This window comes from Podarcis raffonei, chromosome 17 (genome assembly GCF_027172205.1).
Source record: "Podarcis raffonei isolate rPodRaf1 chromosome 17, rPodRaf1.pri, whole genome shotgun sequence".
Taxonomy (NCBI): Eukaryota; Metazoa; Chordata; class Lepidosauria; order Squamata; family Lacertidae; genus Podarcis; species Podarcis raffonei.
In genome coordinates this window covers 9,508,116-9,521,842 of record NC_070618.1, presented here as the reverse complement: position 1 = coordinate 9,521,842, position 13,727 = coordinate 9,508,116, and the positions used below count along the sequence as shown (strand labels likewise).

At 48.3% G+C, this 13,727-nt stretch overlaps 1 protein-coding gene across 5 annotated transcripts in view; it reads left to right on the top strand.

Moving 5' to 3' along the window:
• Positions 1–13,727, top strand: part of ZYX (zyxin) — a 31,423-nt gene that overhangs the window by 3,994 nt on the left and 13,702 nt on the right. For 2 of the 5 annotated variants that reach the window (XM_053370451.1, XM_053370447.1), the window contains exon 2: positions 3,830–4,111. In XM_053370451.1, the coding sequence (XP_053226426.1) occupies positions 3,853–4,111 (259 nt within the window). In that variant the 5' untranslated portion in view covers positions 3,830–3,852. Of the gene's footprint in view, positions 1–2,927; positions 3,216–3,329; positions 3,457–3,829; positions 4,112–13,727 lie in introns of those variants that run through there. The other 3 variants (XM_053370448.1, XM_053370449.1, XM_053370450.1) reach the window with 3 other exon arrangements.

The window sequence follows — 13,727 nt, the reverse complement described above, 5'->3', positions numbered from 1 at the left end:
GTTAGACTACAGTTCCCATCATCCCTGATCACTGGCTGTGCCTACTGGGGCTGATGGGAGTTGGAGTCCAACTAGCATCTGGAAGGCACTAGGCTGTCGTCCCATGAACATTGTCAGGGCCATCTCTGCTTATTGGCAACAGCTTGGCTGCTTTACACCCCAATCCCTCTCAAATAACTGCAAGATGAGGTAGTGCCAGAGCTGTCCAGGAACGTCTTCTTCCCTCTGGGCAAACTTGAAAACTCGTTGGGGCATGCCCCAGTCTTTTCTGTCCATGTGAAAAGTGGGTGTGTTGACTGCATCTCATAGCTCTCCCTTTTGGTTTCTGATACACGTATCTTGAGTTGTGTCCAAGTGTTTCTCAATGGCTTCCATATCTGGATTCTTTGAAACCCTGTTCGGCTCCCTTTTCATCTGTGGGCACTCCATTTCAAGTGTCGCTTAAGGAACTGGCTGCAAATCATAAGAAGGAGTGTTGACTTCTCTTGGGTTGGAGCTGGGGATGAGGTCACTAGCAAGGGAGAGAAAAAGTAAGATGAGCAGGGCAGCTGCTTGAGAGCAAGTGGGGAAACTGCGTTCTCCTGAGGTTGAGGAGATGGGAACAGCTGCCCGGTCTATGCAATTCAGTGTCTCCATGGGGCAGCTGACTTTCTTGCCTTCGAAACCATGTTGTGCTCTTCCATTTTTTCCTCCTTTTGGTTAATGCATCAAGTACAAGCTGCAAATTTAAGAGAACCAAAACCCTTTGCCTTTAAACCAGCAACGGGATTTTTAAAAAATCACTTGAGATTGAGGTGGACTGGCCTTAACTCTCGCCAAGGGCAGAATGTAGCAGGAAGCTGCCAAATGCTGGGAAAGTCAGAAGGCCTAATGGGAAAGTCCTGTGTGGGAAACAAGGTATCCTGGTGCATTTCTTTGTGATGGGATTTTATGCTGGAGAGATTTGGCAGGCTCCAGTCTTGCCACATGTAGAAGATGCCCATGGACTCATCAGTAAATTCTGCCTCCGCATGTGTCCAAGCGGAAGCTTTCAATGATGTCGTTCAAGCCCTTGGCTCTCCCTTCCCACAACTTGGTGCCCTGCAGATGTCGTTGGACTACAAATCCCATCATCCCTGACCTGAGCAGTGGCCGTCCTGGCTGGGGATGATGGGATTTGGGCACCAAGAGTGTTTGTTTGTTTATAAAATTATTGACACGCCTATATCATAAAATATTTTTGGGAGGGTATTAAAGGGGGGGAGCACAATTAGAAGCAACAGAGACAGTCATTAAAGTGACCAGCAAATTAAACAGCTGCAAAGGGACTCCTGAAAATCTGAAAAGAGGGTGCCCGCTGTCTCTCTGCTGGAAGCGTGTTCCACAGCTTGGGTCTGGTGACACGAAATACTTATAGAACTCACTCTCACAGCATCATAAAGTTGGAAGGAATCCCAAGGATCATCTAGTCCAACCCCCTGCAATGTAGGAATATGCAGCTCTCCCATATAGGGATTGGACCTTGGTATTATCAGCACTGTGCCCTAACCAACTGAGCTATGTCTTGTAGTGGAGGCCAGTTGGGTCTTGGGACAGCTCAGTCGGTAGAGCACGAGACTCTCAATTTCAGGGTTGTGGGTTTGAGCCCCACATTGGGCAAAAGATCCCTGCATTGCAGTGGGTTGGACCACTAGATCAGGCACCCCCAAACTCTGCCCTCCAGCTGTTTTGGGACTACAACTCACATCATCCCTAGCTAACAGGACCAGTGGTCAGGGCTTATTGGAATTGTAGTCCCAAAACACCTGGAGGGCCGAGTTTGGCAATTCCTGCACTAGATGAAGCTCGTGGCCCCATCCAACTTCGCAATTCTGTGAATCATGACTCTGTGAATCTCAGTGATTCAACTGGGAGGTTATAGGGAAGGACTGCATTGGAGGACAGGAAGGGTCTTGTATGATGTTGGGACACCCCCACCAGGCGACAATAGACCTCCTGTTCCATTTTGTTTGGGGGTCAGCTTTGAAGCCCATTGGAAGTTGATGGGTGTCGTTGGCAAACTTGAATTGCTCAGTCAGCAAGAACCTTGGAAATGGGCCCCAAGGTTGGGGGGGGGGCTGTGTTGACCCTCCCAATACCTCTGTTTACTTTGAGGGGAATGTCGGTGGCAGACTCGTTTTGCTGGACTGCTCTCTCAACCTTCGTAGAGCCCAGCCTGTTGTGGAAGTACCAGTAGAACAAGATATTTGCAATCCTTGGTGGGTAAAGTTCTCTCTCTCTCTGTGTGGGTGGTTGGTGGCAAGGTGGGAACGGAGACCATGTTGAGTCCTCTTGAACTATGCTAACGAAAGTAAAATCATAACATGCAACGGAAAAAATGCATACCATTTATTGTTGACCGTGCGCATGTGCTGAAGTTCAAAAGAAACATATATATGGCCTCTTGAAATATGCTAACGAAAGTAAAATCATATGCAACATGCAACAGAAAAAATGCATACCATTTATTGTTGACCGTGCGCATGTGCTGAAGTTCAAAAGAAACATATATATGGCACATGCTTCCAGTGTTGGGGATAGTGGGGCAAAGTGTCCTATCTAGGATTCTGCATTTTGTTTTTATATTCTTGTATTGCTAGGACTCTTTTTTTGCCTGCTTGTACAATTCCGGGGATTCTGGGCTGCCCTTTCCCAAGTCAGCTTCTCCTTTAATAAAGCGCCAATTTATTAAGTGGCTAGAAGGGGTCTTTTTTTTTTTTCTCCTCACCCCTCCTGTGCTGTGCCTCTGGTTGCCCCTGCGAAAAATGGGCGGTCTCTCTCGCCTGTGTGTGTGTGTAGCTGGAGCTGGGAAAGGAGGCGGGTGACTCCAGGAACGGGTGACTCCAGGAACGTGTCAGCGAGCCTGGCTGAATCCTGGAGTTGCTTCCTGTGCAAGCGGGAAGGAGGGAGGGAGGGATGGAGGCGGCACAGCAGAGCAGGCAGAGATGCTGAAAGGGGATGCTTGTCTCTGGCCACAGTGACAGAAGAAAAGAGGACAAACCTCTGGCAGGAGGAGGGTGTGTGTGTGTGTTGGTGTGTGATCGTGCGTGCATGTGCGCACACCAAGGGGCTCCCTCGCTGAAGACACCGCCATGGCATGGGTTCCATCGCCAGGTTTCCTTTTGTTCTGCTCCAGCTGCAAACGGTCCGCGTTGACGAGCCGGGGCCAGGGGCCTTGAGGTAACACAAAAGCAGAGGTGAGGGGGGTTAGACGGAGATGTTTTAAGGGGCGGGGTGTGCGTGCGTGTGTGTCTGATAGCCTGTGAGTGAACCGTAGCCATGCTGAAAGCTCTGTGTAGCAGACCACCCCCTCCCCAGTTGCTTTGCAAAGTCGAAAAGGAATGCTCCGGAGTCGCTCTTGTTTTTATTTTTGAAACGCAGCCTTGGAACGGCTGTTTTGGCTACTGAGAATTCTGTCCCCTTTCCATCTCCTGCGCTGTGGGTTTCTTTTCTCCTGTAATGTGTGTCTCCCCCACCCCCTTAGATCCTCTTCTCTCTTTCTCCTCCGCCTCTCCCAAAATAGCGCTTGCATGACTCCAAAGTGTACACAGGGAAGAAGTTGGGGCCTGGCCTCTATTTTGCCATTTATTGCCCCAGAGGGAGGAGGAGATTTTCCAGGTCTTTGGATCCAGGTTTTTAATATATGCTCCGTGCTTGCTTGCAAGAATGCATGCATGCACAACCCCCCCTACACACACACAAAAAACGCCCCTTTGCCACCACCTTTACATGCTCTCCATAAAAGATCCTGCCCTGTTTCCACCTCTCCCACTTGCCTGCTCTTCTCTGACGGCACTCTTCCTTTCCATAGGTCCTGATCCACTCCACGGCAGGATGGCCTCGTCGGGGGCCCCGGGGACTCGCATGACATCCACAGTCAGCATAAACATCTCCACCCCGAGCTTCTACAGCCCTCAGAAGAAATTTGCACCCGTTGTTGCCCCTAAGCCCAAAGTGAACCCCTTCAAGGCTGGCGGATCGGCTTCGGAAAATGCTTCTGAGCAGACGTTTCCGCCCCCTCCGCCGGGGGCTTGTGCCCAGATAGGGAAAGTGGGGGAGATCCCGGCAGCTGTGACCCTTTCCCTCTGTGAAGGTAAGTGCTCATTCAGTTCCACTTGGGACTGGGGAAAAGACAAAGCTGTGTCGGATGACCAGCTTTGGAAAGACAGAGGTTCTCCTCGGGATTCTAGTTAGTTTGTGCCTGCTGGACCAGCTCAGTCCTGCACAAAGCCCTTAATCTTAAGGTTGTGGGTTCGAGCCCCATATTGGGCAAAATATTCCTGCATTGCAGGGGGTTGGACTTGATGACCCTCAAGGTCCCTTCCAACTCTTAGGATTCTGTGAAATGGGCGTTTGTGCAGAATTCTGGTCCTGCTCAGTATAAAACGAATGCAATGATCTCTGTGTTATGTGGGGCTGTCAGAATGCTTTCACCCCCCGGGAGGGATTAAAAAGCACTTGCAGTGAAGGGATTCGTCGTCTGTTCTTGCGCCCTGGTAATTGAATTGAATTCAATTGTAACTGGGCCTTCTAGAATGCCACACAGCTCAGTGGAGCCGCTCGCGATTAGTGTGAGGAGTTCTTCGGCTGCATAAAAGTTCCCTGTTTGCAATAAGGACTAGCGTTTTGGCCTGGAACTCAAATAAGTACCCTTAAGCAAGCGAGCCAAACTGTTTTTAGCCTGGGTGTGGCCTCCTCTTGCAGCAATGGAAGTGTGCAGGTACAGACAGGAACTGGGCAATGATGTAGAATTTAGTCCCAGCATAAATTAGCTTTACCAAGCTTCATATGTATTTATTTTTGGCACTCTGTGTTAGATTGCTATCAAGGGACATAGAGACAAGGCTTAATTTTTAACGTGGGAGGCGTCGGGGCAGAGGCCTGTATGTGGGATCCCTGAAGGAAGCCCTGTTACTTAATTTTAAATGTGAGGGTAGATTGCAGTGGCTCACCATGAGGCGGAAGGCTCTCTGTACATGTTCAGAGGTACTACTTGTGTTAGAATTTATATTTGAAAACGGTGGAGGGACTTAAGTCTTGTGGGATATTTTCCCACTTAACTCTGCTCCCCTTAAATGTCACACCTGCATTACACATTTAAAGCAAACTGTTTTATCCCTTTAAGCAGTTGTGGTTTCTCCCAAAGAATCCTGGGAAGTAGTTAACTGTTAAGGGTGCTGAGAGTTTTCAGGAGACTCCATATTCCCCTTACAATTCCAGAGTGGTTTAAAAATGGATTCCTCCTCCCAGGGAACTCTGGGAATTGTAGCTCTGTGGCAGTTATCAAATGACAGTTCCCAGGATCCTTTGGGAGGAAGCCATGACTGTTTAAAGTAGCAGGATACTGCTTTATATGTATGGTGCAGATGTGACCTTAGTTTTGGACAAAGTGCTTAGTTGGTCTGTCTTTTTGTCTTGTGTGTTTTTAAAAATTGCATTTAACCAGAGAGAGGGGGGGGAGTCTTCTTTGTTCTTTCGCTCCCAGAGCTCCCAAAGACATAGCTTTAATATTTTCACCCTGTTACAGCTGGCCGCTATTCAAGGACTCCACGGTGTCCTTGACTTCACAGCAGAGCTGTCAGAATGTTACAGCACTTCCCTCTCAAGATATAAAGAGGAAGCGTGCATACATTTTTAAAAATATCTGCTTTGAGGTAAACCCAAGAAAATGTGTCTCAGATAAAAGCCCTGCGCAGCTATGAGGAAATTATTTTGAGGTCCTGGAGCCATTTTCAAGGCCGGATCCCAACTTTGCATTACACTGGCATCACACTGGAGCCAATTTTATTGTTGATTTGGAGATGGATCAATTAGAGCAGCATTCTCCAACCTGATTGCTCTTGCGATGTTGTGGTCCATTTGGAACTATAGTCCAAAACATTTCAAGGGCACCAGGTTGTGGAAGACTGATTATCAGAGAATAATCGTGTTGCTTGTGGCTTCATAAGTTTACCTAGTCCCTTAACTGAATTTTAGCAGCCTGATCATTAAATTTCAGCTAGCATTGAGATTGACTTCTCCATGACACAAAGTGAACTTCCTTCTTTCTAGCCCAGTAGTTCCTCAACTTTCCCCACCCAATGGCAGTTTTTCTGCCTGCTGTAATTGTAACGCGCCGTTCTAGATGCTGTGTGATTTTAAAATGGTATTTTGTAATCACTTCTTTCATTTCATATTTATCTATTGCGTTGCAACTTGCATTTTGTGGAATTCAGATCATAATGCAACACAGTGGTACCTCGGGTTACATATGTTTCAGGTTACATACGCTTCAGGTTACAGACTCCGCTAACCCAGAAATAGTGCTTCAGGTTAAGAACTTTGCTTCAGGATGAGAACAGAAATTGTGCTCCGGCGGCGCGGCGGCAGCAGGAGGCCCCATTAGCTAAAGTGGTGCTTCAGGTTAAGAACAGCTTCAGGTTAAGAACGGACCTCGGGAACGAATTAAGTACTTAACCCGAGGTACCACTGTAATAAAATACAGTGCAAGTAATAAAAGAAGCGAAAACAATACAGTCGAAATCTTTAAGAATGTTTAATGCAGTGGAGCCTCATTTGCAGCTACCCCGTTGACAGACACCCAGGCAGCACCTGAATGAAGCTTGCGAACCACTGGTGGCCTGTAGACCACAGTTAGGGAAGCCCTCCTTGTTCTTGCTGTGCCAATTTTCCAGCAATGGCTGTTACTTCAGAGTAGGCCTCTCCTGGCTTTTTTTTTTTAAATCATCCACATACTTCTTCAAGTGCTGTTCTGTAGGGTTCACATACACAGAGTAGCTCTGAGCTTTCCAGCTTTGGGGACCCCCGATGTTCTTGAACACCTATCATCCCTGACCATTGGCTAAGCTGGCTGGGGATTATGGGAGTTTTATTCCCAACAGCCCCTGGGGAGCCACTGTTGACATACATTGGAGTAGGGTGAGGCAGTGCCACCCTGGAAATTCAGATAAGTCCTCTCCCAGCCCTTGCCAGCTTGCTGCCATCCTCACGGGTGCGCAGTCTCCCAGCCAAGCTGCTCAGGCTTGTTCTTCCCATAGGCTTGTTCTTCCCAGGCCTTTACGTGTTCTTCTTGCTCTCTTTTCTGGTAACCACCTAAATAGAGGAGGAGGGGAGTTTTTGGAAGGGAAGGACTATCTTGCCTGACCGCACTATCGCCCCACTGGGTCCCTGGGTTTTGCTGGATCCCCTGTTCTCTTTGGAAAACTGTGATGTACCTACAGTTTCCGCACTGCATGTTACTTTCTCTTGACACCACTGTTTATAATTCTTTCCCTCTGTGCGCATAATACCCAGTTGGTATCCTCCTCCTGCTGCTGCGAAGGATTATTTTACATGCGTCTAAGCTCTGATGTAATTGTTACAGGCCGGGCTTTTGCCAGGGATTATTTTACATACATTTAAGCTCTGATGTAATTGCTGCAGACGTGTGTGTTTGTTTGTTTTTTGCATCCCATTGCCATCTAGCTCCACATTATACATTCCCACCCGTCTCCTTCATACCCGGGGGTGGGCTGGGCTTTTTCATCCTAAGGGCTGTATTCCACCCCATGCATTCTTCTGGGGGCCACTTGGCAGGAGTGTGGGGAGATGGAGGCAAAAGTGAACATAGCCATGGGTGGGACTCCTTCCTTTTGTAATCCAAGCCACTCTGAAGTCAGAGCTTTGTATGTACATCCTCATTGTCGCCATCCTCCATCCAGGCAGCACCTTAAATGCACATGCTTGCTAGGCAAATGCGCCTGAGGTGGACATAGAGAGAGAGGTGTGGGGCCTGTGGGGGCCAGGAGGGGCACATTAGCCCTTCCCCTGACCCCTGCTTTGTTCCCATGGGCAAATGGATATTTGGCAACTGTAGATCACACTCTGTGCATCTAATGCAGTGGGCTCTAAACCATGAGAACTTACGCCAACACCATAATATAATTTGTTGGTCTTTAAGGTGCTAGAGACAAGGGACGCGGGTGGCGCTGTGGGTTAAACCACAGAGCCTAGGGCTTGCCGATCAGAAGGTCGGCGGTTTGAATCCCCGCGACGGGGTGAGCTCCTGTTGCTCGGTCCCTGCTCCTGCCAACCTATCAGTTCGAAAGCACAAAGTGCAAGTAGATAAATAGGTACCGCTCTGGTGGGAAGGTAAGCGGCGTTTCCGTGCGCTGCTCTGGTTCGCCAGAAGTGGCTTAGTCATGCTGGCCACATGACTCGGAAGCTGTACGCCGGCTCCCTCGGCCAATAAAGCGAGATGAGCGCCGCAACCCCAGAGTCGGCCACGACTGGACCTAATGGTCAGGGGTCCCTTTACCTTTACCTTTAAGGTGCTAGAGGACTCTTGGTTGGTTTTGGTGCAACAGCCTAGCACAACTTCTCTGAAAATTGGTATTTGGGGGGGTGTTCTCATCCTTGGACGCATTGTAATGCCTTAGGACTTTTTGGTCATTTAGGGATCACAGAATTTTGGTTTTGTTACAGCCACCCTTTTGGTGCTTTGTTCATTCTACCTCTACCTTTCCTATGAGTAGGAAGAGTTTTTAAAAGATGGAGAGGAGGGAAGCGTTCAAACATGATTTTACCCGCCTGCATTAAGTGGCGCAGTCCAGAAAGGCTGGGTCACATGGTACTTCTTAATGTGTAATTTGGCTCACGATGGAGGGACTTGGTAAGCCTTTTTTGCATCATTTTCTAATAAATCTTTTAAACGACCTGAAACGTTAAACTCTGAAGTATCAAAAGTCTTAATGTTGCTTGTTGAAACTGATGAATGGAGGAAGAAGTAAAATGGTAGTATAATCCTATGAATGTCCTAAGATTAGTAATCAGGGAAGGAATGTCTCCTCACCCTGTAATGAATACAGGACCTTTTTGATTCATATCTCAGGGCTAGGATGCACACACGACAGATCAGGTGAGGAAACTGTTCCTGGGCTGCATCAGTTGAGATGGCAAGGTGACTTCATGGCTGAATGCTCTTGGTGTTCTGATGACTACAGAAGGGTTTAGTCTAGCCTACTTCCTGACCTGCAAGGTTTCTAAGAGCAGATCCACCCCCTGCCCTGTGTGGGAGCCATTCAGATTTCTGTCCCCTGCTCCAGAGTGGTACATTCCAAGAACAGTTGTACCATGTGCCCTGTTCTCTACTTTGGCCATACAGGAGATTGAAAGGGTCCGACATCTCTTGTTCCATCAGGATGCATGAGTAAAATTGCAATGCACATAAATTGCTTTGCCTCCCGATGCGTAGGGCTGTAATGCTAAACTCCGTCTCAAGCAAGGCTCCTCTTGAGACATGGTTCCTGGTCAATAAATATAGAACTGTACTATTTAAATAATAATAATAATAATAATAATAATAATAATAATAATAATAATAATTAAAAAAATTTTTTTTGTTGTATTTGCATTGTGTTGGAATGGCTTTAATTTTTTTAAAAACCTTTGCTTGGAACAGTTTTAGTGCTGCAACGTGCAAAGTATCTGCTTCAGTGTGTTGTTCTTCCATCACTCAGCACCCACGTTAGACAAAAAAATAGCTGTTCCTGTTCCTCTGTTCCTCCCCGCCACCTGCCATCCCCGAGGGAGAAACACTGGTATAAAATCCAACTAATTCAGCAACATGCTTCCAGCACCTTCACTGCTTCCTGTATCGATGCGCGTGGCTTGTACATTCAAGGACTTTCTCGGACGCAGAATATAACTTGATTCTTGGCCAGCTGTTCACTTGGACAGTGGTGTTGGGGTCCTCAGGAGAACACTGCTGCAAGCGTTTTTGTGTTTTGTGAGAATTTGTAGGATTAGCTGGGAACTGCTAGACAGTAGATGGGAAGCATCACTTAACTCTTGGATTTCCTGTTGGTCCTGCAAAACATTGCAGTGGATTCCCCAGTGTGTTCTCCAGTCCACCCCATGTTGCAGTGCTCTCTCTCTGTCTCCTTGTTTATGCTTCTCTCCCTCTTCCCCTTTGTATGTACCTGTGGATTCTGCAACTGCCTGTTTCCTCTGCCATGCATCCCAGTTCTGTTGGTGTGCATGTGTTCCTTGGTTGTTGTTGTTGTTCAGAATTCATGTATATTCCAGCCGCCCCTTTTTCCTCTTCTCATTTCCCCCATCACCCACTCTCAAGCCTGTGGCTTGGCTGAGACAGAGCCTTGCTGGGCTGCATGCATGTTTACACTCTCTCCTTTCTCTCAGCCTGTGTTTTATGCCTGTGGAGTCTTCACAATTATGTGTGCCTGGTAACTTTATTTTTTAAAATTGCATACTTTTATGTTCCTCAGGGGACGCAGGTGGCGCTGTGGGTAAAAGCCTCAGCGCCTAGGGCTTGCCGATCGAAAGGTCGGCGGTTCGAATCCCCGCGGCGGGGTGCGCTCCCGTTGTTCAGTCCCAGCGCCTGCCAACCTAGCAGTTCGAAAGCACCCCCGGGTGCAAGTAGATAAATAGGGACCGCTTACTAGCGGGAAGGTAAATGGCGTTTCCGTGTGCGGCTCTGGCTCGCCAGAGCAGCGATGTCACGCTGGCCACGTGACCCGGAAGTGTCTCCAGACAGCGCTGGCCCCCGGCCTCTTGAGTGAGATGGGCGCACAACCCTAGAGTCTGTCAAGACTGGCCCGTATGGGCAGGGGTACCTGCTCCTGCCAACCTAGCAGTTCAAAAGCACGTCAAAGTGCAAGTAGATAAATAGGTACCACTCCGGTGGGAAGGTAAACGGCGTTTCTGTGCGCTGCTCTGGTTTGCCAGAAGCGGCTTAGTCATGCTGGCCACATGACCTGGAAGCTGTACGCCGGCTCCCTTGGCCAATAAAGCGAGATGAGCGCCGCAACCCCAGAGTCGGTCACGACTGGACCTAATGGTCAGGGGTCCCTTTACCTTTACCACGTTCCTCAGAGTGACCTGGTTGGGCTCTGAATGTCCAAATGAACCTTGCCTCGCATCACTAGCCTGCAAGGTGAAAATTATGTGTATGTCACATCTGTGAAACCTAAAGCTTTGTGACTCATTCTGAGGACTTTGGAAGGCAGTTGGTGAAACAAAAATCCCATTTTTTCCCCCAGAAAAGAGAAGAGAAAAGGAGTGAGGACTGGTAAACCCGAGGATTGTTTTTTGGGGGCATTTTTGGAACCTAGCCCTGTGTGTTTTGATCTTATCAGTTTGCAGGGATGATAAAAGCTGTCACTAGTATAGTTGCACCAACCACTCGCAAACATGTGTCCTTCACACCTTGGTCAAACAAAGCTGGGAAACTTCCATTTGTCTTGGTGTGTGAGCCAAAGGAGCCCTCACATCTGAGCAGGACAGAAATATCAAGAAGCATTGCGTTAGTCCCTTCCCCCCAAAAAGAAGAGGGCTGCTGTCATTTCTGGCAGACATAGTCATCTGCCTGCTCACTTCCGCTGTCCTCATTCCCTGACTCCCAACTCCAATGGAGGGATATATAGCCTGAGGGTTGCGTTAGCAGCCATCGCAATCTCCAGTCCCATGGACTCCTCCTCCTGGCTCTGCTTTTTCTCCTGAGAGTTGATGCACGGACAAAGGCATTTTTAACACCCCACCCACTTGTACCTTGGCTCACGCAAGTTTTAATGGCTGTATTGTTTAGTAAGGCTTTTCAGAGGGGAAAGGAGGGGTTTAGAAGAGCCCTCTCTGCTTGCCTGAATGGATGTGAATGCATCAAGTTGATCTTGCTGGCTTATCTGCCCCCATTCAAATCAGAATGCTTATTTTTAAGCAGACATGCAAAAATCTAGGCTCCAGGGGCTTTAATGGTTCTTGTAGAAAATATTAGGGATGCCTTCATATCATACATTTAAAGCCATGGCTTTCCCCAAGGAATTACCATATTTTTCGCTCTATAGGGCTCACCGGACCATAGGATGCACCGGACCATAGGAGGGGGAGAACAGGGGAATTTTTTTTTCTTGTTCTCCCGCTCAAAAACAAGGTGCGTTCAAGGTGCATTCAAGAGCAGGTCGGGGAAGCAGCGCAAAGGCAGCGCTGCGCTCCCCGGGCTTCGGGCTGCAGACTGCTATCTGCAAGCCTTGAGAGCCCGGCAGGAACTCCCGCCGGGCTCCGAAGGCTTGCAGATAGCTTCCTGAAGCCTGGAGAGCGAGAGGGATCTCGCTCTCCAGGCTTCAGCGAAAGCCTGCATTCGCTCCATAGGATGCACACACATTCCCCCTTCATTTTTGGAGGGGAAAAAGTGTGCCCTATAGAGCGAAAAATACGGTATGGGTGCTGCGGTTTGCTAAGGGTTGTTGGGAAACTTCTTTTCCCCTCAGTGGAGCTACAATTCCCAGAGTGGGTTGACAGTCAACCCATCTGAACAGGAACTCTGGGAGGGTCACCTAACAACACTCGACACCCACAACAAACCATGCTCGGTAGGATTGTGGCGGCAGGGAGGGAGAGAAAAGCCGATGGGAGCATATCTGTGCTCCCTCTCCCTCTCCCCTGGGTATGTGGGAACCTTTTATTTGTTTATCAATCGATCCTGCTGTCTTCCCACCTCTCCTACCCTCAAGGCTCTTCCTTAGATATGGAGATGATGTTGCAGATTTGGTGGCTGGCAGTAGTGGGTATTGGTTGCTGGTGTCTGCTGAGGGCTTATCTGTACTCCCGGCTAGGGCTAGGCGATATATCAATATGTCTTCCAAAACCAGTTTGAAGTTATTATAAGAATTTTAAGGTCTTAGATATGTAATAGGTAAAGGTAAATGGACCCCTGACCATTAGGTCCAGTTGTGGCCGACTCTGGGGTTGCGGTGCTCATCTCGCTTTATTGGCCGAGGGAGCCGGTATACAGCTTCCAGGTCATGTGGCCAGCATGAGAAAGCCGCTTCTGACGAACCAGAGCAGTGCATGGAAACGCCGTTTACCTTCCCGCCGGAGCGGTACCTATTTATCTGCTTGCACTTTGACGTGCTTTTGAACTGCTAGGTTGGCAGGAGCAGGGACCGAGCAACAGGAGCTCACCCCGTCACAGGGATTCGAACCACCAACCTTCTGATCGGCAAGTCCTAGGCTCTGTGGTTTAACCCACAATGCCACCCGCAATATATAATAAATGTTCATAAATGTTCAAAGCAAACACGTGCATAAATATATAAACCACATGTCTGGAGCAGAACAGGAAGACCATCCTGAAACCTCCCAAACTGACCAAATCTTTTCTCTGCAAGGAGCGAGGGGGTGAGGGAACCTTCCCATTGTCTCAGGAATTGGGTAATCACCATTTCAAAGGAATGGCCACACTACCAGGAAAGGCACTCAGATAAGCCATTATCAGATAACCTGGCAGACAGGAAAAACAACAACATTCAAATTTCTTTTGTAGACCTCCTTTTCTGTGATGTAGGTTTGATGTTTGTGGGGGGTGGTCTTGGGTTACAGCCCTTCTGTGATGTATGTCTGATGTATGGAGGGGTGGTCTTGAGTTCCATAGTAGGGAATTTAAAATGTCTATATAAGGGCAGGCACACCTTTGTTCTCGGTCCTCCGTCCTCCTGCGTGTGGGGGAGCACCCTGTTGCAACAGCTTTAACAAAGATCAGGCTTACTAGCTGCTTTGCTTCTCAATATTCTCTGGTTGGCCTCTGTTATTCTCTCCTACCAATAGGGAACCTATGTAAGGACTTTATACAGGCTCTTGGATACCCCATAAGGGGGAAAGGGCAGATTTTGTTTACAACAAGGTCCATATCGCAATATCGGTTTCATAGCTTTTGA